The sequence below is a fragment of the Odocoileus virginianus genome, chromosome 23 (genome assembly GCF_023699985.2).
Source record: "Odocoileus virginianus isolate 20LAN1187 ecotype Illinois chromosome 23, Ovbor_1.2, whole genome shotgun sequence".
Classification (NCBI taxonomy): Eukaryota; Metazoa; Chordata; class Mammalia; order Artiodactyla; family Cervidae; genus Odocoileus; species Odocoileus virginianus.
This window is the reverse complement of record NC_069696.1, coordinates 4,764,976-4,792,306: the sequence shown is the minus strand read 5'-3', so window position 1 is coordinate 4,792,306 and position 27,331 is coordinate 4,764,976. Positions and strand designations below refer to the sequence as shown.

Sequence of the window (27,331 nt, the reverse complement as noted above, 5' to 3'; positions counted from 1 at the left end):
AGGATAAGCTGAATCACAAAGGTGAGCAATGTAGCTGTTTGCAGTTTCCAAAATTACTAGGAAAGCACACACTCACCAGGGACCCTTTTCCTTTTTTAATTCTCCCTACTCCTTGTCCATTGTTTCCATCTTTTCTCTATGTGTATTTGTTCCTCTTTCTTCCCTCTAAAGTCCTCTGTTTTTACCTTATAATTGCCAGTAATACAGACAGGCATTCCTCAGATGTGCTAGTCAGTCAGTCAGAATTCCTACCTAGAACTAGTCACACAATAGGTCTTTTAACCTCAAATACTTCTGCAAATACTAACATGACAGCAATTGTTCTAAACAAGATTTGCTGACTGAAATATTATACAGACAAAAATTGGCATACATGTAAATAAATGTTTTTATACAAACCAGTATTTTATTCATCACAATAGGATCTACATTAAAAAAAAAAATAGCACGCATAGATCTGAAATATTTATTCCACTTTAAAGACATGCACAGAATGCATATGGGTTGCTGATCCAAGAATTCCATAGCCAGATTAGGTACGGTCTGCCAACAGATTGAGAACCAGACTTTGGTGTGTCACAGAACCACCTGGAAAGTCTGTTAAAACCCCACATGCCCAGGCCCCAGGCCCTAACCACATCTGGGCTGTAGTTCAGTATTTGTCCAATAGATGTCTTCACTCTTCTACCCATCAAAGGAAAGACACTCCAGTAAACAATACAAAATCTAATCATAAGTCACCTAACAATGTAATTCCACTACAAACAGAAAATACAGGATTAAATTTTTTTTTCCTTCTTTAGCTTTTATTTGGGGGAATTATTTACCTGCTATTGACGGAATCATGGTCATGAACAAAATGGAAAACTAATCACAAATATTTCTGGATAGGAAAACCATTTTAATATTACTGTATCTCAAATCTAAGACGCCACCAATTGTATGGCAAACTACTGTTCAATGTGCTGGAAAGAAAAGAAGGGAATGCCTCCAAATAAATCGCGACAAAAGATTCATTTAGAATTTTTATTTTATATTGATTGCAAGATTCTTTTTTACTTATTTAACCATAAAAGTTTAACCATATACAACCCTAAACTGTTTTTACAACTTTCTTCATACCGATAACTTTTTGTTTCAGTGCAGATTCACACCACAGTATTACTGAGGGGGCACTGAACATCAATTAAAGTTAACAAGAAAAATAGCAATAATGCTCAGAACATGGGCTTCAGTGGGGACAAAATGAGTCAGCTGTGACCGTGTGAGGGCACAGGTCCAGCAGGACTGCAGCCTTGCTGACAGCGACTCCAAGATACCACCAAGGGAAAGTGAGAGGCAAAGTCACTCAGTCGTGTCTGACTCTGCGACCGCATGGACTGCAGCCCACCAGGCTCCTCTGTCCATGTGGATTCTCCAGGCAAGAGTACCAGAGTGGATAGACATTTCCTTCTCCAGGGGATGTTCCCGACCCAGGGATTGAACCTGGGTCTCCCGCATGGCAGGCAGACCCTTAACCGTCTGAGCTACCATGGAAGCCCCATCAAAGGTAAGACTTAATTTCACAATGTTAAAATGGGGAAAACTGAGTCTTGGAATTGATGAGTTACTGCTGTTTTTCAGAGGTGGATGATAATCTAATAAGAATAAAACCTACGGATGTCTCAGTGTTGTCAGCTTATAATTCTTTCTACCTTTCTTCACACACTGGTGCTATAATGTACAACAGTCGTTTCAAGTCACCACTCATCAATAGATTAGAGCCATTAAGAGCCTTTACTAGACTTCCTTGATCACTTGTAACACCCCCTTCCCCCATCTATGCTCAAAACAACCAGAGTAAATTTTAAAAGCTAAACCAGATCTTATCACCCCCTTGATTAAACACTGTGGCAGGTTTCCCTTGGGCTTTGAATAAAACTGTTGCATTACCTGCAAGGATCATGGAGGCAAGCACTGTCTCCAGAGGGCAGGGACTGTGTTCACTGCGGCATCCCCGTGCTCTGCACCGGGCGAGCAGCCAACGGGCACCTGATGAGTGGAATGAATGGACCTGGCCCCGGCGACCTCTTCAACATCCAATCTCACGCCCACCTCCCCGAGACAATATGGTTTTTGCCTTCTCGTCTCCTCAAACTCCTTCCCCTCAGGCCTTTGAAACCGTTAACCTTCTCTGGGGTTAGGGTTAGGACATGATTTTACACAAATGCTCAGAAAGACCGCTTCATCTTTCTTCAGTGTTCCCTTAAAGGGCACCTCCTCAAAGATGCTTGCGTACCCTGTTAATCCCTTCTCTAGACATAATCAAACTCAACCAGTTTATGTCATCTCATAATTATCAGTTCACTGTCTCTCACCAGATTTTTAAGTTCTGGGATGGCACAGACCGTGTGTTCTGACATGAAAAATGTTAAGAACTGTATACCGAGTGCCTATCCCAGGACTGAATATAAACTAGAGGCTCCACGGACACCTGCCAAGTAAATGGGAACAGAAAGGTGATGCTAAGTGCCTCTAGCACCTTACTATTCCGGAAACAATCTTTATGTAACAGTCGAGCCACAAATTGCAAAACTCCACCCCAAACAATCATTTTAACTTTTGTTAATTGTTTTTTCTAACATACACACATTTAATTATTCAAGCATCTTGCTATGGCAATAAAGATTCTTTCCTATTTCAAGATTATATTAAAAGCTTTTTACTTACATTTTCTCCTAGCTGTTTTCATTTTTTAAAAAGTAACTGTTTATTTCATCTAGAATTTAATTTGATGTGACTATGTAAACTATTTTCCAATGGCCATTATTCCAAAACATACACCATAACTTAAAACTACATTATTTTTTAAAATAGAATAGAAATTCTGTCTCATCAATTTAGCTATCTATTACTGTGCCAGTACCACACATTTTAATATCGTTGAATATAAAATACATTTGCTGAAACAAGTGTTCCAATACTGAAGAAACTATGTTTCTTCATTGTTCACAATGTGAAAGTTAGCTGAAGTCTCTGACCTCATAGAGAGAATCAGAGCTGTCAATTTTTTTTTAATTCAACGCAAGATGAATTCTTCAGTTATGCTTTCTTAAAATGAAGTATTACATAGAAAAGTGAAACATTACCAGTAGTCACAGTGGTCAGCTAAAGCCCAAGTTTCCTCTCTAGAAAATAAGTGATAGTTTGCCTCTATGTCATTCCTCCCTCTGTGCCTCCATGGCAGCAGATGATTTTTATCATGTATCTTTTACAGCAAGGCAACAGTTTCCATAGAAACCACAGGGCAAACATCCATTACTGCTGCCCAGAGCTTTACAGGCATACTTAAAACTGAGTCATTGCTCACTTTCAATGATTAATACATTTAAAAATCGAGCAATAGTTAGCTACTCTGATTCTGATTTTGTTGTGTGTGTCTCTATGAACAAATCAAGAGAAGAGTAACCAATCAAGAATATTCTGTGCCCCTCTAGCAACAAAATAAGTCTACAAGAGGGGAAAAGAAAAACCCAGAAAGTCATTAAGGGGGTATACATGCCAACCAATGTCAGCTCACACAAGACAGCAAATCAGAACAGAAATCGGTGCAGAATGTAAGTACCAAAGAAGGAGTTCCCTTTCCACTAGCTCAAGAGAGCACATAAATTCATCTAGGCCAAGATGCTAACTAACCAGGGAAAAAAGACAGAGTGTCATTACGGCTGAGAAAGTGGCCACTCACCTCTCTCAGCAAAGCGTTCTCTTTTTCCTTCTGTTCCAGAAGGCTTTCAAGGTGGTGCACGTGCATCTCAGCCTCCGCCAGCCTCCGAGTCCTCTCGTGGTCCTCCTCGGTGGCCTTGGCAGACAGCCCCTTGCTCTGCAGCATCTCCAGCAGCTTCTTGATGGACTCGTCGCGTGCATTCAGGGTCTGCTTCTGAGTCTCGATCCGCAGCTCCATCTCCTCCAGCGTCTTGCGCAGCAGGAACAGCTCCTTGGCCTGCCGCTCGTGCTCCGCGTGCAGCCTCTGGAAGTTCTCCTCCGTCAGCTCCGCCACGCATGGCTCGCCGGTCCTACTGCTGCTGTCTTGCTGGAACAGCTGGTTCAGGTCCCTCTGGATCCGCAGCTCGTCCTGGAGAGCCTGGATGGTCATCTGCATGTGCTGGGTCCAGACAGAAAACAAGACCCAGGTCAGCTCTCCTCCTCCAGGAGCACAAACAGAGTGGGATCAGGGAAGGCAGGAGGCAGCTACCACAGCTCTCAGATCCCCGCACTGAACAAACCAGAAATCGAGCTATTCTGTTCCACACTGTCTTTCCTATCTGTAGTGTTTGTCACTCAGTCATGCCCGACTCTTTGTGACCTCATGAATTGTAGCCCACCAGGCTCCTCTGTCCATGGCATTCTACAGGCAAGAATACTGCAGTGGGTTGCCATGCCCTCCTCCAGAGGATCTTCCCAACCCAGGGATTGAACCCAGGTCTCCCACGTTGCAGGCAGATTATTTACCATCTGAGCCACCAGGGAAGCCCTTACAATCTGTAAAATGTCAGTAATTTAACTTGTGTTTATCATCAACAGGAAACAAAGTGACTCCAGCAACTCTTCACTGTGCTTAAGCTACTACTAAATAAAGATACTCTTCAAAATTAATAGAGGGTACCACCTAGAATTGAAGGAAAGAAAAGGGGAAATACAGGGGAAATCTACAGGAATGCAAACATACCATAAAAAAATTTCACCAGAAACCACAAGGGATACCAAAATAAAAATGACTTTTAAGTGCTTGACAATTAAATTTCCACAGTAAATAATAAACCTAAGAGTGCATGCCAGTATGGCTGAATCACTTCACTGTTCACCTGAAACTATCACATTATCACAATAGAAAATTAAAAAAAATTTTTTTTAAGTACATGTCAGAATGTGCTTAGCACTCTTTAAATGTTCATTCATTTAATCCTCACTGTAACACACGCACTATGATTTGAATTTTATTGATGATAACATCAATCATAGAGACTTAAATAACTCACCCCAAGATCACACAGCAACAGAGCTGGCATCGAATTAAAGCAATCCTCCCAGCCCGTGGATGCCAGTACCCACAAGTATCAAGATAACTTGAAGCTTTAACCACAAAAAACAAAACACAAAATAACGAGACTGTGGGAGCTATAGATTCAGAAGAGGGTAACAATATAGGTGAGTAATTATATGAAGATGTCTGTGCAGATGAACTCCTAAAATGTTGCGGAAGATGTATCTTTAGCTATATCCCTAAAGACAGTATGTGAACCTCTAATCTGAATTGATAAATCTAGAACATTATGCTGCTGCTGCTGTTTAATCGCTAAGTCGTGTCCAACTCTTTGCGACCCGATGAAATGTAGGCCACCGGGCTCCTCTGTGCTTGGGATTCCCCAGGCAAGAACACTGGAGTGGATTGGATTGCCATTTCCTCCTTCAGGGGATCTCACTGACCCAGGGATCAAACCTGCGTCTTCAGCATCTCCTGAATTAGCAGGCGGATTCTTTACCACTGGGCCACCTGGGAAGCCCCTAGAACACTATACAAAGAATTCAAAAGGAAGTGACATCGAGAACCCTATTTTTAGAAATGAAGAAGCAACAACAGAAAATCACTCTTTGTAGGCATGTATTCAAGCCTGGCAGTGTGCCATGCTGGATGGAAACTAGCCCCAAATCAGAAGACACCAGCTTCAGTTCCAGCTCTCGTACCAAACAGCTACCTAATTTGGGACATATGGTCATCGTTTATAGTTTCAGATTTCTTGTATTTAAAATGAGGATAGAAGTACCTGCACCATGTTTTCACAGAGCTAATGACATCATGGAAACCAATGTATGTTAAGACATACATTGTTCAATATTTTTGGCAAACTCTAAAACAGTAGTAAATATCTTAAGGAAATGATCTGGCAAGTGTACAACGATGCTCATTGTTGTTTAAACCACTGACAAAATTAGAAACAACCTAAAGGGATATTAATAGGTGATGAGTTGAGTAAATGAGAAATGACCACCTGGTTTAATAACATGCATCAATATTTTAAAATGCAGGTTTATATTTACTGATAAAAACTATAATCACAACATATTAAGTGTAAAAAAAGGCAGACTACATAATAGCAAGTATAGGATGATCTCAATTCTAATTTTTATAAAAGTATATACATGCAGAGAAAAAGACTTCAGAGATGCCTGCTTCGCTGTGTTCAATTTACTACCACTTTGGTGAAAAGGGACAGACAATAAGTATTTACTATAAGTAAAAAATAAAATATTCATAAGAAATAAAAATACCTCTAGAATTTTACACAAAAATTTAATTGTTATTTGGGGGACAGAAGGCAGGGAGGCAGAGTGAGAAGGAGGGAAGGAAGGCGGAAGGGACCGGAATGACAGGAACAACCTGTAAGAAACTTTATTCTATTATGCATAAAAATGTTTTTAACCGAGGTAATATTGAGATTGAAAAGTTTTTAATGATAGCTTTGTGCATGTGTGCTAATTTGCTTTAGCCATGTCTGACCCTTTGAGACACTATGGACTGTAGCCCACCAGGTTCCTTGAAAACTGGTGTGGGTTGCCGTTTCCTCCTCCAGGAGATCTTCCCAACCTAGGGATCGAACCCTCGTCTCTGATGTCTCCTGCATTGGCAGGCAGGTTCTTTACCACTAGCACCACCTGGGTATTGAGACATAATTCACATATACCATAAAATTCCCTGGTTTAAAGTGTGCATATAAATCAGCGGTTTTCAGGGTATTAAAAGTGCTACATCAATCACTACTATCTAATTCGGGAACACTGCCATCACCCCTCAAGATATACACATTTGCAGTCACTTCCCATCTTTCTTGCCTCCTAACCCTCCTCTTCAATTTGAAGGGTTCAAGAGAATGAATGGATGTACTACATAGATGGATGTACTAGCCACTCAAAAGTTAAATTTTTAAAAAAACGCCTACTAATACTTTTCGGCCTTAGATAGGAATGAAATTCTGACCACATGCTACAGCATGGGTGAACCCTGAGGATATTATGTCAAATGAAATAAGCCAGTCACAGAAGACAAATATTATATGATTCCACTTACATGAGGGATCTGGGGCAGTCAGATTTAAAGAAAGAGAAAGTACAGGAGTGGCTGCCAGGGGCTGGGAAGGAGGAGGGAGGCGGCAGACAGGAAGTGACTGCTTGATGGGCACAGAGATTCAGTTTTACAGGAGGACAAGAGCTCCGGAGGTAGATGGTGGTGACGGCTGCACATCAGTGTGGATGCACCTATTAACTGTGCACCTGAAAACTGGTTAAGATGGTAAATTCAAGATGGCTAATGTAAGATGTGTGTGTGCGTGCATGCGCACGCACGTGAGTGCACTCAGTTGTGTCCGACTCTTTGCGACCCCATGGACTGTAGCCCACCAGGCTTCTCTGTCCATGGGATCTTCCAACCTAGGGATGGAACTCAAGTGTCCTGCATCTCTGACATTGGCAGGCAGATTCTTCACAACTGAGCCACCAGGAAAGCCTGATGTACTTTATGGCAGTTTAAAACCTGGGGAAAAAACATGCTTGTCACAGAATTCCAATGTGTTGATATTAATAATTTACTTGTAACTACTGATAATTAGGTTGGTCCTCATTCTTCATTATTGTAACAGGCACCTTCATATGTACATCTATGCACATAAATCCAGATTTTTATTGGAGATGAATTCTGAAAAGTGGAAATGCTGGATCAGAGGGTATAAACAGTTATATTTTTAACACAGAAAACAAATTATCTCTGAAAAGGTTTGTATCAGCTTCTACCAAACAATGTCTGAGCACTTTACCATATCTTTGACAGCAGGGTATTTTCTTTCTTCTCTTTTTCGGGCTTTTCTTTGCTTACAAGTGAGACTGAACATCTATTCATCTATCTACAGGCGCCTCTGTGACTCACCTGTTCTTATTCTTTCCCATTTTGTTTGGGGACATTTAACCTTTCTCCTAACCCACTTCAAGAGGTTTTTATATTTGGAAAATAACCTTCCACGTGCTGTGCATGTTACAAATATATTTCCAAATCTGTTTTTCTTTTAACATAGTTTATGGCAAATTTAAATGGATCATTTTTTTAATGCCAAGATAAGAGCCTTTTCTTTTATAATTTCTGGTTTGAGTATTATGCTTAGCAAATAGTAAAGATTCAATTATGGTAGTCTTCAAACTCTTGAAAAGCACTGCTTTTTCTTGTGAAAAATGAATTAACAAAAAAATTATCAGGTATCTGAATTCAGGGATATCATTTTTAAATACATTTAACTGCCCACATCACACTGTAAAGATTCTTCAACAGTTGCTGGAGTTCAAATTAATTCCTAGTTTCATTCTTTATCTTTGGAAGTCAAAAAAATCCAAATAAATTCTGACCAAATTTACCCCAAAGGGATGTACCAGAAGTTAAATTTAACAACGAAATTGATTCCTAGTTACAACTGTTTGTCTGTTCTGAACATTCATCATCAAATTCATTTAATTCAGGAGAAACAGACGTTGACCACAGCTCATGGAGTCACGTACCCACTTGTGATTAAACTTGTGATTAAACTAGCATGGCAATCACTATTCCGGTGAAGGAAGAAAATACAATTGCCAGTGCGCCCTGCTTCTTCAGCTCTGCTTTGCCCACCCGACTGGGATACAGAATGAAAACGATGCTCTGAACTGGTGACCTAGAAGGCTATGCAGCAATTTTCTCCACTGAAATGGGAATCAACACCCCTTCTTCTTCGGGCTACATTCAAGCTAGCTTCATTTTGTAAGAATCCCTGCCAACAACCTTGGAGGAGAAAGCGGCGGAGGCGAGAAGCCAGGCTGCTCTAGCACGTGACACAGAAGATGAAGTGAGCACAGCTACACACAGCACAGACATTTACCACAATCAACCAAAAAGAGACGTGCTGGATTCCAGAGGAAGATGTCACATGTCAGGTATTAGGAGACGTGCTAGTTGACAACTCCGCTCAGGACACTCTCCAAAGTGATCTCACACTTCTCACCTTCCAGACTTTATACCGACACTCACTGGCCTGCTTCTGTTCACTCTCATACTCAGCTTGATCTGGATGATGGGAAAACTGCTTAAAGTTTGCTCTACGGCAAGAAAAGCCTTTTTTCTTTTTAAAGAGAAGAAAAAAAATTTTCAACCCATAGGATCTTTTCTCTCTGAAAGAAGGAATGAGAGAAAGGATAGAAAAGACTGAGAAGAATCCTAACTTCTCTCCTCTCATCCTACATCCTGAAATGGCATCTTTCCCTGAGAATTCCCACAAAATACAACTACTTCCATCTTCCTACCAAAAATTTGATGTCAAAGATTCCTATAAAAATGATCTTGGAGATAAGGACACTGAAAATCTGAAAGCAACAATAACCAGTAGATTCAAGAATCTCCTTTCTGTCCTCTTCCTATTTACTGAAAAACTAAATAAGCAAGTTTCTTTTTTCTATCAGGTATCTGAAAAACAAAAAAGTCATACAAGGATACCTGATTCATTACCAATGTTTAAACTATTTTTAAACTAAATATATGAACTGGGATAGGTGCTTATATAATTTTCTTCTGACAACTTTTAAGAACAAATTCTTTGATCTCCATAATATAAGGAAAATTCACTTTTTGAAATAACACTTGATCTAAGGTATCTAAACTGAAACAAAAAAACTTAAATTAGAGGTTCACAAAGGAATATCTGATGACGTTAGTGAACCTAAAATATTTCATATTTCGAACACAGATTTAAGCAGAAGAAAATTTGAATCCCAACCTACAGACAAGTGCCACAAAACCATGAAACCTACGGGAACCCAAGAAGAGTGTTTTCTCCTAAGAAGAAAAACTAACCCCGAATGTGTTTCAGTACCAGAAGAAAAACAGATTTTAAGAGGACTCTGGCCACCCTGGGAGTTCTCTCCATCAACAAGAGCTAGTAATTAACTTGAAAGAGTCCATTTCAGACAATTCTGCCCACAGAGGCGGTGCTGTTGAAAAATAAACTTAACCAAACACTGAAGAACAGAGAAGAAAATAAAAGTGTAACTAACCCCTTCCTGATGGAAGAAAGATCTTTATCAGCTACCATGCAGTAGGCATTACGCTCCCTGCCAGAGACATAACGGCAGATGGGCATAACAAACACGGCCTGTGTCCACATCAAGGTAGATGAGGTAGTTTTTAATCCCAGCAACAACAAACATACACATGCACACAATTGTAAGTGCAAACAGGGATAAAAGCTATAAATTCAAGGTAGTAAGAGATAAGAGAAGATTTGGGGCTGGGTGAGATCTGAAGAAGTTAACTTGTGTTAACTATTTAAAGACACAACAGGTATCCTTACTTAGGTAAAGACTCTGGAGGAGGAGCGGACAAAGGAACTAAGGAGGATGAGCACCAGGGAAGTGCGGCAAGAGGTGTAATGGCTTTTAAGGGCAACAGGAAGCCCTGAGAAAGTTCTGAGCAGAGAATGACAATCTCCACCATCGTCACTAATAGTCACCAAGTGCCAGGCACACAGAGTCACATGAGGTAAGACTGAATACCCATTTTACAGATGAGGAAACTGAGGTTTGGAGAGACTCAGCAACCTGTCAAGGTCACATAACTAGTGAGCGAGCCAGGATTCACACATCACAAGTGCATTTTCTAAAGCTCCAACTGGCTGCGATGAGGCTGCACACTTGGGGAACGAAAGACTGGATAAAATCAGGAGACCTCAGCCAACAGTGACAGGACCGAAATATGACAGTACTCTAGGGTGGGAAACGGATGATTTACAGAAATACTTCAGAGGAAAAAAAATTATCAGGATTTGACTGGCAGTGTGGGAAAGGAGGGTGGTGACAATCAAGGAAGATTCTGAAGTTTCTGACTTAAACACCACGGACAAGCTGGTGGAACCATAAACAAAAATGGGAGAAAATAAGCAAGGACCAGAACTGAGAGGAGATCTTGAGCTGAATGTGAGGTGCTTCTGAGATGCTGAGAAAAGGTTTAGGGAGCAACTGTGCATGTGGGCCTAGAGCTTCGAGGAATGAAATGGGCTAAAGATACAGGTGTGTATGGTTGTGTCACTTTGCTGTGCGCCTGAAACTATCACAACAGTGTTAACAGCTCTACTCCAATGTAAAATAAAAAGTTTTTTTTAATGAATTAAACTAATTATTAAAATTCTTGGGGAAAAAAATAAAGATAAAAGTTGTGGAAGCTGTGATACATAGATTTGTCAACTGAGGCCAAAGTAGTGAAGGAGCCTACCTAGGAAAAGAAAACAGAGTAAGAGGAGATAGTCACGGGCCTGATCCAACACTAGATGCAGGCAGAGGAGGGGCTGGCAAAGGAGACAAGAGGAGCAGTCTGGAAAGTGAGCAGAAATCAGGAACACAGCATCACAGGAGCTGAAGGACGCGGATAAGGGCCCTTCCTCAAGGTTAGGGGAGAACACGAAGCAAGGAGGATTTGGCTATGGGTTCAATTCCTGGTTCCAACAGGACAAGCTGAGTGAAGTTCCTTAAACACTCTGAGCCCTACTTGAGTGACCTACACTATGAGCACTGCAGGTTTATGCAATAATCAGCAGTAAGAGAGAACACCTATCACACTGCCAACTGTCAATAATTGGCAGCGGCTGCTGCTGTTTGTACTAATAAAATCAAAAGGTCTGGTTAACGGCTCATAGAACCCGGCCCTAAGAAGCCCCAGGGGTTCTAAAGACCATCTTCAAGGACAGCCTGGCAGGACCACACCCAGGCACCTGGGCCCGCAGTCCTGCCTCAATCAGAGCAGTCTGCTTTCTTTTTCATTTTACTCCTTCAGAGAAGTTTTATTTCCATACCTGAATAATATCCATTTGAAAACACGGGTCTGTGGTTTAAAATGTTTCACAAAGCACTGACTGGATCATCTCAATAGTCCTTTCAAGTCATCTGGACTATTAGCTTACAATGCTTCACACCAAAGTAAAATATGCGAGAAATAACGACAAAACAACTTGTTTGGTAGCATAATCCCTAACATGAACCTCATAATTTATGATAATTACTTAATGAGAATAAAGGTTATAAATCAACTAGCTCTGTGTATCTTATGAAACCTGTACTGGGGTCAGTGCCATTCCTGTCACTGAAGCACCACAGTCTTAAAATCAGCAATTTTTTTGTTTGTTTGCTTAAGATTACAACTGCCATGAAGAGTGAGGAAAAGAGTTAAAAGAGTAAAGCACCACTAAAATCACATAGGGCTTTCTCTTTCATGAAAAGTAATGTTGGCTAGTGTGTGCAAATGACTTGTTTTCTTTTCAATAAGCCCTGTGTGAAGGAAACCGCTTAAGAGAGCGTCAGAACATCTGCCTGGACTTTTCTCACCGAAATCGGTACCTCTAAAAACTCAGCGTCTTTTTCGTGTGCTATTGATGGTCTGTAACTAATCACTTTCTCTGTCATTGCTGTGTCTGGTCCTCTTGGCTAATTACCCCACACTCCTCAGCTTATTCTGTTGAGCAACGGCTGCTCTGGTGCAGCTGAAAATTCTCAGGGAAGCTCCATGACACAAGATGTCCTAATACTTCAAGTGGGACAAACGTTTTACAGAGCCTTGCTAATCTTTGTCCCAGACACTGGTTGCCTTTTTTCATCTAGAACATGATCAAAAGTGTACTGTATTTTTTAAAATGTACTGTATAACATCATTTTTAAACTACAACTTTAGAATTTATATAGTAAAAGTCAGTTCTCTTAAATGACAGAATTTGCTAGTGGTTAGAATTTTCAGTGGCAGATTAAACAGCAAATATTAAGACAGGCTGTACTTTTTTTTAAAGGCCTTAGTTACAGCTTTCTTTTTATGTATTTTAAAACTATGCTTTTGAAATATTCTTGATATTCTTACGACATAGTGCATAAAGGAAATTCTGAGCAATTAAATAGGAGCTGATGATGATCAACAGCTGTCTTCATTTTAACAGCTCACCTAATGATGAAGAACAAGAGAAGTGCATCTAGAAGATTTGGTATAAAATGAAATGACCTCTGAAAGGGTGGTTGACTTACTTGTGCTTATACTGGTGCAGGCTGCCCTATTTTAGACAGGGAAGGTCTCTTTGAAGAAGAACCATTTAAGCTGACACCTGAGGCAGCCAGCATATAAGAGTGTGGTAAGAATGTCTGACAGCACATAAGAATAGAGTTGAGAATGGCAATACATATACATATATGCATGTGTGTATATATCTATATGTGTATATGTACGTGTGTATACATGTGTATGTGTGTATGTGTGTGCATGTGTGTATACATATGTGTGTGTACATGTCTGTGTGTGTATAAAGGAAAATTTTTTCAATGCCCAGTCAGTCATTAATACAAATTATAAACCTGTTATAATCCATCAACGAGGTCCTGGAAAAAATATCAACAAAGAGATCAATGGAACAAATCTCACAATAATTAAGCCCTTAAGAAAAAGGAAATGCCACACAAAAAGGAAAGAGACTGATCACAGTATTTAGAAAGCTTTTCAATTATCAGGAAAACATCAAAATAAGTATGTTCTCCCCATATGCAATAAAAAATAAGTTCCAGGAAGATTAAAGAACTAAGTATAAAATGTAAATTAATCAGCAAATAAAAAGAAGAAAATATAAACATTTAATGATACTCAGAGAAGGGATTTCTAAACAAAAAAATAAATGTAAGAAATTACCAAAAAATTACAAATACAAATGTAAGAAAAGTATGTTACACTTTACTGCTTAGAAACCTAGAACTACATACATCAAAAATCAAAAACTAAGGAGCAAATGACAAAACTAAAAATTATTCACAATGGTGAAAGAACCTTATCTTCACTGTTGACAAAGCCCATGTAAGTCAATGAAACACTAAGACCTTCCTGTCCCCAAGAGAGATTAACAAATAAGAATGTACCAATCACAGCAAACTGTCAATAAACACATGAAAATGTAAACAAAGAATTGCAAAGGAAAACAATATGTTTAACCTAGCCCTAAATAGGTAAGTTTTTTTCAGGCAGAAAGTTTTTGAACATTATATGAGCAGGTAAGGTAAAACATGCATTCTTATAAACCTGCTGGTGATCATCTAAAGTGGTCCAATCCTTCTGGAAAGTGTGTCAGTATTCATCTCTTGCATTTTACAAGCACAACAGTGTCACCCTTAGGAAGCAGAACCTATCTGCTAGCAATGTTGTTTTTCTCTCCGAATACAAGGCAGATAATATAGTAATTTGTAGGGTCATTTTCATAACATTTTCTCACTACAGAGTTAATAAATACATGTGTTAAACATTTTAAGAATACATAAATTTATATGGGAAAAACTCTCCTATAATTACATCAATCCTCTTTGATTAATGGATTCCTTTATTTTTAAACCCATCACAGGAAAATAATCAGAAATGTGAAAATGTGTTAATAAAGATGACCATCACAGTAATACATATAACAAAAAAATTGAAAAGGCCTAAATATCTTACAGTAGAATGGCTAAAAATACGATTTTATGTAGTCATTTAAAATAATGCTCCTGAAGAATATGTACTAACAGAAGAGAAATGCTTATTTACCTCACATTAAATTTTAAAGATAGTAGAGAGAGAGAGAGAGAGTGTGTGTGTGTGTGTACACATATAGACAAGTACACACATAAATACAATCCCAACTAGGTATGTAATTACAGGAGTTTATTTTTTCCTACACACGTTTATGTATTCTTAAAATGTGTATCGTATGTATTTTATTACTTTGTAATGAGAAAAAATGTTCTAAAAATGACTTTGTACAAATCACTGTATTATCTACCCTGTGTTTGGAGAAAGAAGCAACACTGCAAAACTACAGTATCTGCTTGCTAAAGATGACATATTGTGCTTCATAAAAGAGACTGAATTAACACAAAGAGCAATGCTCTTAACAGCACTTCTCTGATAATATGCCTGCCACATACTCTAAAGTCAGTCTCCAGTCAAGAAACCGATTACAACCACATAAACTACGCAATTCACTGACCTTTCAAATACACACTAATGAAGGACATTTAGAAGCTATTAAGATACAGTCTTCCTTGAGATTTGGCCTATATGTACAATCTGTCTGCTAGGAAAGTCCTTTCCCCATTGAGTGTCATCAAGGTCCTAATCAAGTTCAAAGTTCACATAAGTTTAAAACCTAGGCAGCAAACATCATGAGATCAATATATAAAAGCTTCATTAGGCAAAATCAATGGGATCCACAGACTCAAGAGAAATTCTCACTCGATCAATATTCAGAGTTTACAGACACAGACAGAAACAAAGAAACTATGAAATCATCTTCTGCTCCTAACAAAAGCACTGTGGAGAGTTTATGCCTATCATTCAGAAAATCTGAAGTCACTGTGTGACATTTGGAAAAAGACTATAATAGGATCTTTGAAATCAAAATGCCAAGCTGACACAACCAGCTAGAGAAATTCCTGCAAAAAGCAGTAGCTACGATGGAACACACTGAGTGTGGCAGGCTCCACAGGACACACACACAGTCTGTTCTGCCATTAAGCATGTTTTTATGTTGTGAATCAGCTCATACACAATCATGGTAAACAGACGACTGTCATTACATCAAAGCTCGTCTGGTTCATAAGCAGTGTTTCCAGAGCAAAGGGCCAACAGGGGACAGATGCAGAGTCACACCCCACAGCAGGACCCACAGACAGGAATCCTTCCAGCTTTCTCTTAAGACACCCACAGCAGGGCTCTCTTCGGACAGGAGCGCACCCCAAGCACCCTCAACTCTGTTCCCGCCGGGCTGCACTTGGTCAGAGATCTGTCTCCACCTCCACTTGCTTATTTTTAAGAGTTTTCAGTACCCACCGGAGCAGTCTCCAGCCATAAGGACCTGCAATCCTGGGGCCACTGGAAATGTCTCCTGAGGTACCATTTTTTATTATCTCTGCTAACTGTTGTGGCTGCAAAGTCGCACAGATTTCTGAGGAGTCTCCCCCAAACTTTAACTACTTTCCTTCAGAAAAATTTCAGAGACACTGGTGACTTTTCAACCTGCCTTATTAATCATGAGCTGTAAAATCAATCTGGTAGTTGACAACCTATGTATTTTTCAGTTAAACAATAAAATTTAAAAATACCTAAGTACATCTCCCACAAAGAGAGCCAATGTTTTATCATGAAGCTTATGCTTTGATAATTCAGGCATACGTATTTTATTACATGATATAAATATAAATATTTCTATAATGGATTATGATTTTAAAAGTGCTTGTATATACATATGTTAGTCACTAAGTCCTTTCTGCCTCTTTGTGACCCCATGGGCTGCAGCCCTCCAAGTTCTTCAGTCCATGGGATTCTCCAGGCAAGAGTACCGGAATGGGTTGCCATTTCGTTCTCCAGGGGATCTTCCTGACCCAGGAATCAAACTCAGGTCTCCTGCACGGCAGGCAGATTCTTTACTGGCTGAGCCACCAGGAAAGTCTTAAAAGCGCTTAGCTAATGCCAGATATACATTGCTAAAGTAATTCCAAATACTAGCTATAACTAAACAGCCTAAAAAGAAAGATTAACTTTAACTACTGCAAGTTACTAAAAGTTTTCATAAAATGACCACCAGTTTTTAAACTCAAAGTGCTACTGAATAACGCAAGCATTCATTCATATAATACTCTCAATGGACCAGTCATGTCTAAAATATCGACATCTGACAAACCTGCAAATAGTATATTTAACCAGGAGTTAGAACTGGGTGCCAAAAAAGGAAAAAAGAAAATAAACTATCAAAATGGAAATTCCTTTCAGAGATAAAAAAACTACTATTTCTTTTAAACAAGTCAGCCATTTAAAGTATTTAATACAACATATATATAGTTTTGCTAAAATTTTAATTTTAATTTTCATAATTTCTTTTAAATTAAAAAAATCTTTTCAACTGAAATACTGAAAACTGGAAGGTAAAAAAAGAATTTAAACAGTGTATATTCATGATCAGATGCTTCAAACTGGCCATTTCCAAAGTATCAAATTAACACAACAGGTGTAAATTTATGACTTAAGATGCTCTAAACATACCAGAGCCAGGTAAGGAACAACACTGCTCCCTACTGGCCAGTCTCTGGTTAGATTTCAAGCTCACTCTTCAATTTGATTGATAAACTAGGGCTAAAGTGATTCAAGTCAGTATCTTAAAGAATTTTTTAAACCCATGATATAGTTCTTTGTTTCTCCTTTCCTAATACCTATCTTGCAATGCTGCCCTAAAGATTAGAATAAATAATGTGAAGACTCTAGCCTTTAGTAAATACTCAACAAATGACAGTTATCATCTTCATAAAAACATGTCTTATTAATGGCGGTTTGTAAACTTAAAAAAAATAATATATTCATGTAAAATTCACATCACATAAAATTAACCATTTTAAAGTGAATAATTCAGACATTTAGTGTACCTGCAATGTTGTGCAACCATCCCCTTCATCTAGTTCCAAAATATTTCCAACACATCAACATTAAAATTCCTTCCTTACCTACTAAGTACTATCTCCCTACCGCACCCTTCCCCAGCCCCTGGTAAGCACCAACTGGTGCTCTATCTCTCTAGATTAATCTATTGTGGACATTTCATATACATGGGATCATATAATCGGCTTCTTTCACTTAACAGAATATTTTGGAGTTACACCCACATCATTGATGGCTTCCCTGGTGGCTCAGTCGGTAAAGAATCTGCCTGCAATGTGGGAGACCTGGGTTCGATCCCTGGGTTGGGAAGATCCCCTGGAGGAGGGCATGGCAACCCACTCCAGTGTTCTGGCCTAGAGAATCTCCATGGACAGAGGAGCCTGGCGGGCTGCAGTCCATAGGGTCACAAAGAGTCAGACACAACTGAGCGACTAAGCACAGCACAGCCACATCACAGTGTGTATCAGAACTTAAATTTCTTTTTATGAATAATATTCTGTTGTATATACCCATTTTATTTATCCATTCATCCACAATAAATATGTGAATTATGGTTACTGGTTTTTGTGAATTATCCTGCTATAAACATGCATATACATGTACTTGTTCTTCAATTCTCAGTTCTTCTGAGTATATATTAATACTAAGGAGTGAAACTGCAAAGTTATATCATAACTCTATATTTAACTTTTGGAGGAACTGTCACACTGTTTTCTGAAACATTTTATTTACATTCCCACCAGGAGGGTACCAGGGTTCCAGTTTCTAAACATACTCACCAACACTAGTGCTTTTCCTTTCTTTAAAAATCATTATTATAGCCAAGCTAGGGGGTGTGAAGTGGTACCTCACTGGGTTTTGACTTGCATCTCCCTAATGACCAGTGGGGCTTCCCTGGTGGCACAGTGGTAAAGAATCCACCTGCCAAGCCAGAGACAGAGGTTCAGTCCCTGGTTAGGGAAGATCCCCCAGAGAAGGAAATGGCAACCCACTCCAATATCCTTGCCTGGGAAATCCCATGGACAGAGGAGCCTGATGGGCTACAGTCCACTGGGTCACAAAAGAGTTAGTCACAACTCAGCAAACTAAATAACAACTGACTAGTAATGCTGAACATCTTTTCACATGTTTGTGTTTGTAATCGTCTAAGTAGTCTTTCTACCTGTGAAGAAATCCCTTCCTTTTGAGGTCTGCTTCCCATCAAGAGTGAAGACTCAAACCCCCACACTCCCTTGTAGCCAGACCCAGGCAGAGGACCCAGCCTATGCCAATTGGATATATGCACAAAGACTGAGGTGGAACTGCGTAACAAGAGTCAAGAGGCTCTAACTTCCGTTTTTACGAATACAGATGGTGACAGGTGAACCTGGCTCTGGGAGATGGGAACAGAGCAGTTTCCCAGGGATCACAAGGTCGATTCTTGGCTCTGAAGTGGCATCAGCCATCACCTGAAAGGTTCGGTAAAGCAGCAGGAATAGGGGGAGGTCCCTCATCAGTGTAGAATGTCGTAAAAGCTAAGCTTCAAGCCTAATTCTCCAGCCCTACCAGTAATTCTCTGAGTAATTCAATATTCATCTGATAAACTCCTTTTCTATTATATCACTGTTCTGGAAGAAGCATCGAATTTATACCACCTAGCTCCAAAGAGAAATCGAAGATAAATGTCACGTAAGTTATACAGGGGCAGGTCTAGTTTGATCTAAGAAAATTTCTAACACTTAGATGTCCACCAAACAAATTTTTTTTAATTGCATACATTACTGTAACCAACCAGATTTTACGTTAGTGTGACATCTGTCACAGACTGTGGAGAAGGGGGACGGAGAGCAGGAGAGCCGGCCTTCGGGACGTTCACCTCTGTATCTCTACCTTGTTGTCTGAGCCACATTGTGGACAATGAAGGATAAAACCACAGGTCTGTAGCCTGCTCAATATCACTCAGTTACTAGTCTACTAGCAACTGATTCTAGCTTTTGTCTTGTAACAGTTCTCTTAAATGCTCAGACTAAATCTTACTCTTCCTTCTCTTTTACTTTATTATATAATGAATGCATGTCCCTGTAATAAAAAAAAGGAATTAGAGATAAATACTAAGAAAAAAAATCCATATTACTCCATCTGAGAAAAATCACTGAAAATATTCTGCTGGGTATCCTTCAAAACATTTTTCCTAAGCTAAAATTCACCTTTTAAGAAAAAAAAAAAGATTATAATGCTTACCACATAAATGTACTGTGTATTTTCATTCATAAAGTCCTCATATCTCCCCCCCGATGCACTATTTTCATTTTATAAATGAGGAAACCAAGACACAGAGAAGAAAATTAACCTGCCCTAGGTCACCTGATTGGAGAAGGAAATGGCAACCCACTCCAGTGTTCTTGCCTGGAGAACCCCGGGGACAGAGGAGCGTGGTGGGCTTCCGCCTGTGGGGTCGCACAGAGTCGGACGCGACTGCAGCGACGCGGCAGCGGCAGCTCACCTGAACCACGAGCGGCACGCCCCCCAGCAGTCTGACCCAACAGTTTCGGGCTTTTAACACTCCATGACAATGACTCTGCACTGCCTCAAAAAAACTGACCACAGTATATCTATGTATCATTTGTATTCCCTAATATATTAGGAAGAGTTTTCCATTCCAGTAATGTTTTTAAATCCTGAAATTGTGGGACATACACTACATATTTTGATACGCTAATTTTTTAAACTTGTATATAGATATTAATTTTAAGAAACCTTTAACATTAAATAATACTTATCCTTATGAATAATTCAATTCTTACAAATAGTCTAGGCCAAAATACACTAGAATTCTGGACCCTCCAAAACTTCATCTTTAGGAAACCCCAGAGCATATCTATTTTATAACATGCTTTTAAAAGTCCTCAAATGCTGTCACTGGTTCTCCTTCTCCTCCCTTCTCTTTCTTAAGAAAACTCTCAAAGCACCAGCATACACTGGGCATTCATGGTAGGCACTCAATAAACACTTACTGATGGACTGGCTGGACAATGCCCTGCTGGACAGAGAACAGGCAGAAACAAAGGTCATCTGTGAGAGTGAAGGCGGCTGAACCTCCTTTCTCTCATCGGGAAACCACATGGACCCCGTGGACAAGAGTCCATCCCAGCGGACGCGCAGGGACACACCACGAGGAAAACCGCCAACCTGCCCCTCACTTGGAGTAAATGCTGAACTTTGACCACACAATCTAAGGTCAGTCAATACTCACACAGGCAAGGTACAGACTAGAAGAGTTTTTTTCAAAGGCGGGTGGTGGAGGGGGGATGCAGTGGTGGTGTGAGGTGAGAGTCCCAGTCACACACAAGTGACAGGCAAAGGCTTGCAATATGCAGTCCTCGCCAATCCAGGCGCTCCGTGATGTCTGTCACACCGCAGGGCGTGGCGGGGTCCTGGAGAACCACATGGCCTGGAAGCAGCCCTCTGCAATGAGGGAAGGCAAGTTCCTGATGGTTCAAGTCTGGCTAATCCTCTGGAACTGAGAAGTAGCATAGATCAAACTTTGAATACGGAATTTTTATAGCGTGTAACATTTAAATAATTTTCTCTCTGTGAATTTTCAGATCCTTATCCATGAACACAGGGAATTCTCTTTTTAAGAAAACAGCCTGTTTTTTTCCTGAATGTAGAAGGCCAGGGCACTAGAGAAAACACAGCAAATTACTGGAAACACAATGAGAGCAAATACTGCCTAGAAAGGCAGGGTAGCTTAAAGACCACACTCTCATTTGCAAGGGGGAAAAAAAAGGGTTTCCAGAGAAAAGAGACCGATCTCCCAGACTATGTAATAACTGGAGCAAACACATCTGTAACTTGCAAAGACTCTGCTTTTGTCTTCTACCACCTAGGAATACTCAGAATGGGAGCTGCAAATACGAGCTTGCCTCCTTGTTAAAAGGAAAATGTAAAGGGTCATTTTCCTAAGGTCTACTCTATGAAGAAGATACAGACTTTCAGCAAGAGGGAACAAATATTCCAAGAAGAAGAACAAACACAAAGAGTGTGGAAAGTAGAAAGAAACAAGAGTGTCCACAGGATAATTACAGGAAATATGTGAGATTCAGAAAGAATCAAGAGAAAAGTGGGTGGATGGGAAGGAGGAAGAGGAACTGAAGCCATACAGAGCTTTTCCCCAAGGTGGTAATCCCGTATTTCCAAAGCCACATACAAATCCTCACTTCAAAGAATGGTGAGGAAAACTGATAGAACCTAGCAAGCTCAGGGAATCCTGTTACTAACTCCAAGATGAAAGAAAACACACACACAGAGGCGATCAATAATGCTTCTTCTGATCAAGAAGAACAGCATTATTTCAACCTAGCAAAACTAACTTGGCTGGGAAGGTCTCTACCAAAATGAGCCATCTATTTAAAGCAGGACAAAAAAAGGTAGGTTAGACTAACCAAAACCACTCTAATTATTCCAGAATCAAGCTGACAGCATTGATTATGAATTCAGAGATTTTTTTTCCTCTTGTTTTTTTCCCCTTATTTGGCACAGAATGTCAGTTATATTTAAGGAAGAACAAACTGTTTCAGAACTGAACAAATGATACATCCCAGAACCCAGGGTTCTGGGTTCCTATGTTTTCACAACTGTCACATTTTTATACCACCATACATAGCACGTTACTCTTTCTGCTCCCGGATTTCTAGACATACAAATAAATTTGGCTTATTAATTCTGTGAACCATTCAAATAAACAAATTACGTAAGTGTAAAATAGGATAAAATGATTGCATATGACAATTTCACTTTTTAAATATATAATACTTTTTCATGTTTTTCTCAGATTGAGCATAATGACTCTGACTGCACTTTTCCCCTGTCCTTATCTCACTCTTGCCCACAAGACCGATCGAACAAGTTAACAGAGCACAGTTACCTCTCCCAGATCACGACAGTTCACCCGAAGGAACACTGTCCTCAAGCCCAGGGAACCTGCCATACTTAACTCCTTGGAAAGTTGTGAAATACGGTGAAATTGTGAGATAAACTGGAAAAGTGTGAAATAAGATACAGCAGCCTATTAAGAACCAAAAAGAGAATACTAATTCATAAGGAATATATCTCCACACACCATTAACATCTGCTAATTCTAGATAATGTATACATGGGTTTGTGCCGGGGTTTTCTGTTTTTCAAGTTTTCTGGACACACACAGAGAAAACAAACCTAAGTCTAATGTGCTCGGTTTCTGGCTCAGTTGACTAGTTCACAGTTTCTTCAAGTGTGATGCCTGGTTCAGCAGCATGAGCATCACCTGGGACATCATGTACTCCAGGTTCATTCATCAGAAACCCAGAGGGTGGGGCCCAGCACTTCGTGTTTTAACAAACTCGTAACCAGTCAATGCTAAAGGAAATCAACCCTGAATATTCACTGAAGGACTGATGCTGAAGCTGAAGCTCCAATACTTTGGCCACCTGATAAGAAGAGCCAAATCACTGGAAAAGACCCTGATGCTGGGAAAGACTGAGGGTGGGAGGAGAGAGGGGCAACAGAGGATGAGATGGTTGGATGGCACCACCGACTCAAAAGACATGAGTTTGAGCAAACTCTGGGGGATGGTGAAGGACAGGGAAGCCTGGGGTGCTATAGTCCATGGAGTCACAGAGAGTCGGAGACAACTTAGCGACAGAACAACTGTGTAGTTCTGATGCACACTTAAGTCTGAGCACCATCTGATTAGATAAAACACCTTAACATTCACCCAGAACAGAGAACAAGGGAAGCAGGCTGGGGCAGAGGAGATATTGAGGATAAATACAGATAAGTAATGTGTGTCTTACCAACTCACCTTCTTTCTGTCCTTCCTGCCACACCCCCAGGTGGCCAGCGTCTTCCTTCTAACTCTACCAGACAAATTTATTTAGGACTCGTAAATTTATGCTTAAGTTTATTTACATTCTACTTCTGTTTTAATCTCTAAATTCTCAGCACAAAATCTATATTACGATGACCTGGGAGAGTGTTTCAAAGATACTGATACCCACTGCTTCTATCACGTGAGGACAAGCAAAGAGAAAGAACCCCAAAAAGGGTACTTGCCAGAACCGACCCTGCCATGCAGCATCCTAACCTCCAACCTCCAGAACTGTGAAAAGTAGAGTGTCCGCTCTTTGTTTAGAAAACAAACAACAAAGCTGATGCCCAGGTCCTAGCCCATGCCAATTAAGTCAGATCTTCTGGGGCTGGGGCCTGGCCAAAAGTATTTAAAAGCTCCTCAGGCAATTCTAGTGTACAGTCAGCAGAAAAACCACTCAGTCTAAAGAAACGTTTTTTGTCTCTATTTGATGTATTTCCAAGTATGATGAGGAAAGTACTTGCATCAGAATCACCAGGGGCACATGTCTCAAAATGATAGTTAAGATGATCTTCAATGATACATATGTTTGAGTTTTTTTTTTTTTTTTTTTTTTTACAAATAGCCATGCATTTACTTTTATAGGGTTTTGGGTTTTTTTTTTTTTTTTTTTTTGCACGTGATATGATTTCCACGTATGGCAGTGAGAATTTCATTTTAAAATAAGATTCCACTTTTTAAAGTGTGCCAACTTAAAAAAAAAAAAAACTAAAAGAATAACACAAGGGATAGGGCAAACATGATGAAGATGCTAAGGGAACCAAAAAAAAAAGTTTGTTAACCTTAACCAAGGTGCTTGTTAAAGATGGATTCCTAAGTCATACCCCAGCAGTCCTAAACCAGCAACTTGGGAGTTCGGTCCAAAATTTACATTTTCATCAAGTGCTCCCTGGTGATTCTTATTCACTAAAGCTTAGCAACACTCTAGTAAGAGGTATTTGAGCCTTGTGTCACTAGGCAGAAAACAAGTTTGGATGTAAAAAGGACCCTCTCACTCCATTCATTTCACTACTATCCCTTCCTGGTCTCACAGAAGGATGAGCCCCAGATACACCTGCTGGGTGAGGAAGAAGCAGTTTCTACTTGAAGACCCATCCTGACTTCCCACTTCATCCCTTTATCTCGAGTCTTACAGAAGCCAGAGCTCTGTGAGAGCTTCTAACTTTGCTCTCTTCTCTTCATTCTCTCATCCTCCTTAACAACAGCCCTATGCATTGAGCAGTTCCATTCCAATCAGACCTCGTCTCCTCCTGCTCACCCATGTCTCCCAGTACCCTGTGAAGCTAATGCTTTTAAAATGTTGAAAAATACTAACATCATCTAATCACCCCCAGGTTATATCTGTGTCTCAAATTCCAGTGATAAACATTCTCTATCCATCCAAACTGAAATTGTTTTTGACTATCTGTGTATTGTTGCTTGGTAACAAGTTCCCCCACTAGACAGAGAACAAAGAAGAGGTTTCAGATCACCCACCAGCTCTTATCCATTAGAAGTAGCCAGTGGTTCTAGACTTGACAGCACATTAGAACTACCTGGGGAGCTTTTAAAACTCCCTACATGGAGGCCCCAGCCCCAACTAAATCAGAATCTCCAGGGATGAGGGTGAGACCAGGCATCTCTTCCCCCGGCCCCTACTTAAGTTTCTCAGGTGACGTGGACATGCAGCCAAGGTTAAGAGTCACTGACCTGGGTGCATCTACCAAGATTACAAGACAGATTTAGAGGCTGCCCATGGGTAGGCAACACTTTTGACATTACTGAATGAGGTTCTTTGTTGCTTAGTTGCTCAGTCATGTCCGAATCTTTGAGACCCCATGGACTGTAGCCCGCCAGGCTCCTCTGTCCATGGGATTTCCCAGGAAAGAATACTGGAGTGGGTTGCCACTTCCTTCTCCAGGAGATCCTCCTGACCCTGAATCTCAGTCTCCTGCACTGCAGGTGGATCCTTTACCACTGAGCCACTAGGGAGACCTACAAAGAGAGTCACTCAGCCAAATACAGGATATTGACAGAACAGGGACTTCTGAGGACAAAAGTCCCAAATTCCAACGCGAATGGAGGTAATACGCACAAATCTGTTTTATACTTATCTAACCTTCTGGTCAGGAATGCCCTCCATCGTTCACTCTGACGTGGCAGGCGTTTTTCTAAAGTCAAATACCAGACCTCCAAATACAAACAGAATTTTTATAGAATTAAATTGGCTCAGGTTTAGGCTTAAAATTATCTCCAGTGCCTAAGACATTTCATTCACACCCACCAATGGACAACAGAGACTGAGCAGGAAGGTTAAAACAACCAGACACGACTGCCCACGTGGACCACAAAGTGTATTTAAATAGAAGTTCAAAGTTCGATACCATACTCACAAACAATTTCCACTGTTTTTGGAGTCTCTGTGATACAAATCCATTTCATGTTTATACTCATTATACTCAGTACAACTAGATCTAGTCATTCAATATCCTGGACAAACAGACTGCAGTCTCATATACTATAAATCTTCTGAGTATGTGAAATTTAGACTTTAAAATCTGATTTTTAATAAATTAGCCACAAAAATATTTACTATACAACATCAAGTGAAAAGCATATTCTTAAAAAAAAAAGTAATAAAACTCGTTCTACTCTTGGTAGGACAAAGAAATGATGTTTAATTTTAGGAAGCTACAATGCTTCTAATAAATGAACACTTGGCAGAGAGAGTCACAGTTGTATCTACTTCCTGCCATAAATGCCAAGAGCAAGTACATCCAATTTCAAGTTCCTCTGAAACCAATGAGTGGGCAGGAAAAAAAATCAGAGCCAACATGGGGAACACATGGCATTCATTCTTTGAAAAAAAGTCAGCAGTGGATTACAACCAGGAGGGGAAGCCATCTGTCACAAGAAAGAGAGGTGGAGGCAGCTCTCAAGGACTGAATATGCCAGCTCAACCTGGGCAGCGCTGGGTTTCAGACTCCAATTCCAGCTAACTCGTGTAATAAGCAATGGTTTTCAAAACAATTAGTGTCAAATTATGGATGGTCTAACAAGGGCTTCCCCTCATAGCTCAGTTGGTAAAGAATCTGCCTGCAATGCAGGAGACCCCGGTTTGATTCCTGGGTCAGGAAGATCTGCTGGAGAAGGGACAGGCTACCCATTCTGGTATTTTTGAGCTTTCCTGGTGGCTCAGCTGGTAAAGAATCCATCTGCAATGCGGAAGACCTGGGTTCAATCCCTGGGTTGGGAAGATCCCCTGGAGAAGGGAAAGGCTACCCACTCAAGTATTGTGGCCTGGAGAATTCCATGGACTGCATAGTCCGTGTGGTCACAGTCAGACACGACTGAGCGACTTTCACTTTCACTTCATGTATGGAATGGCTCAGAGGAAGAAAACCCACCAACACTGGAACACGTGCCTTGCTACGAGGAAGAGCAACAACACAGTAGAGAGAAACTACCCACACCCAGACATCAGGAACAAGTCAACACTTGGACAGATTCAATGTCCCCCAGTGTAAAAGTGACTGGCAGTTTTATTTGCTTTATAGTCTAGCCAATAAACTGGCCCAAAATGAAAAAAGAAAGCAACTTTCCAAATATGAGAGTAAAAGTCAATCCCAAGTCAAAGATCAACCTTCACAACTGCCCCACCCACCACCTAACCCCCTCTGAAGACCCCAGTCACACCCCAAGCCCTGCAGAGCACCAGGATCCCTACTTGGGAACACCAGTTGTATCACAGAGCAATTTAAAAGATTTGGAAAAATGACCTTATTTAAGTGTCAGGCCTGTCTTCTCTATGGTCCGAAAGCCCACTAAAATTGATCTTGGACACAGGTTTCTAGGCTGCAGGGGATCACAACACTGAGTGTGTTACCATCATCTTAAAATCTCGAAACACAGGTGATGTTTAACTTAAGTATAGCCACTAGATCTCA

General features: G+C 40.2%; 1 protein-coding gene across 15 annotated transcripts in view; it reads right to left on the bottom strand.

Moving 5' to 3' along the window:
* Positions 1-27,331, bottom strand: part of ERC1 (ELKS/RAB6-interacting/CAST family member 1) — a 265,228-nt gene that overhangs the window by 203,462 nt on the left and 34,435 nt on the right. For all 15 annotated transcript variants that reach the window (XM_070453239.1, XM_070453247.1, XM_070453248.1 and 12 more), the window contains exon 3: positions 3,725-4,141. In XM_070453239.1, coding sequence (XP_070309340.1) covers positions 3,725-4,141 — 417 coding nt within the window. The remainder of the gene's footprint in view (positions 1-3,724; positions 4,142-27,331) is intronic.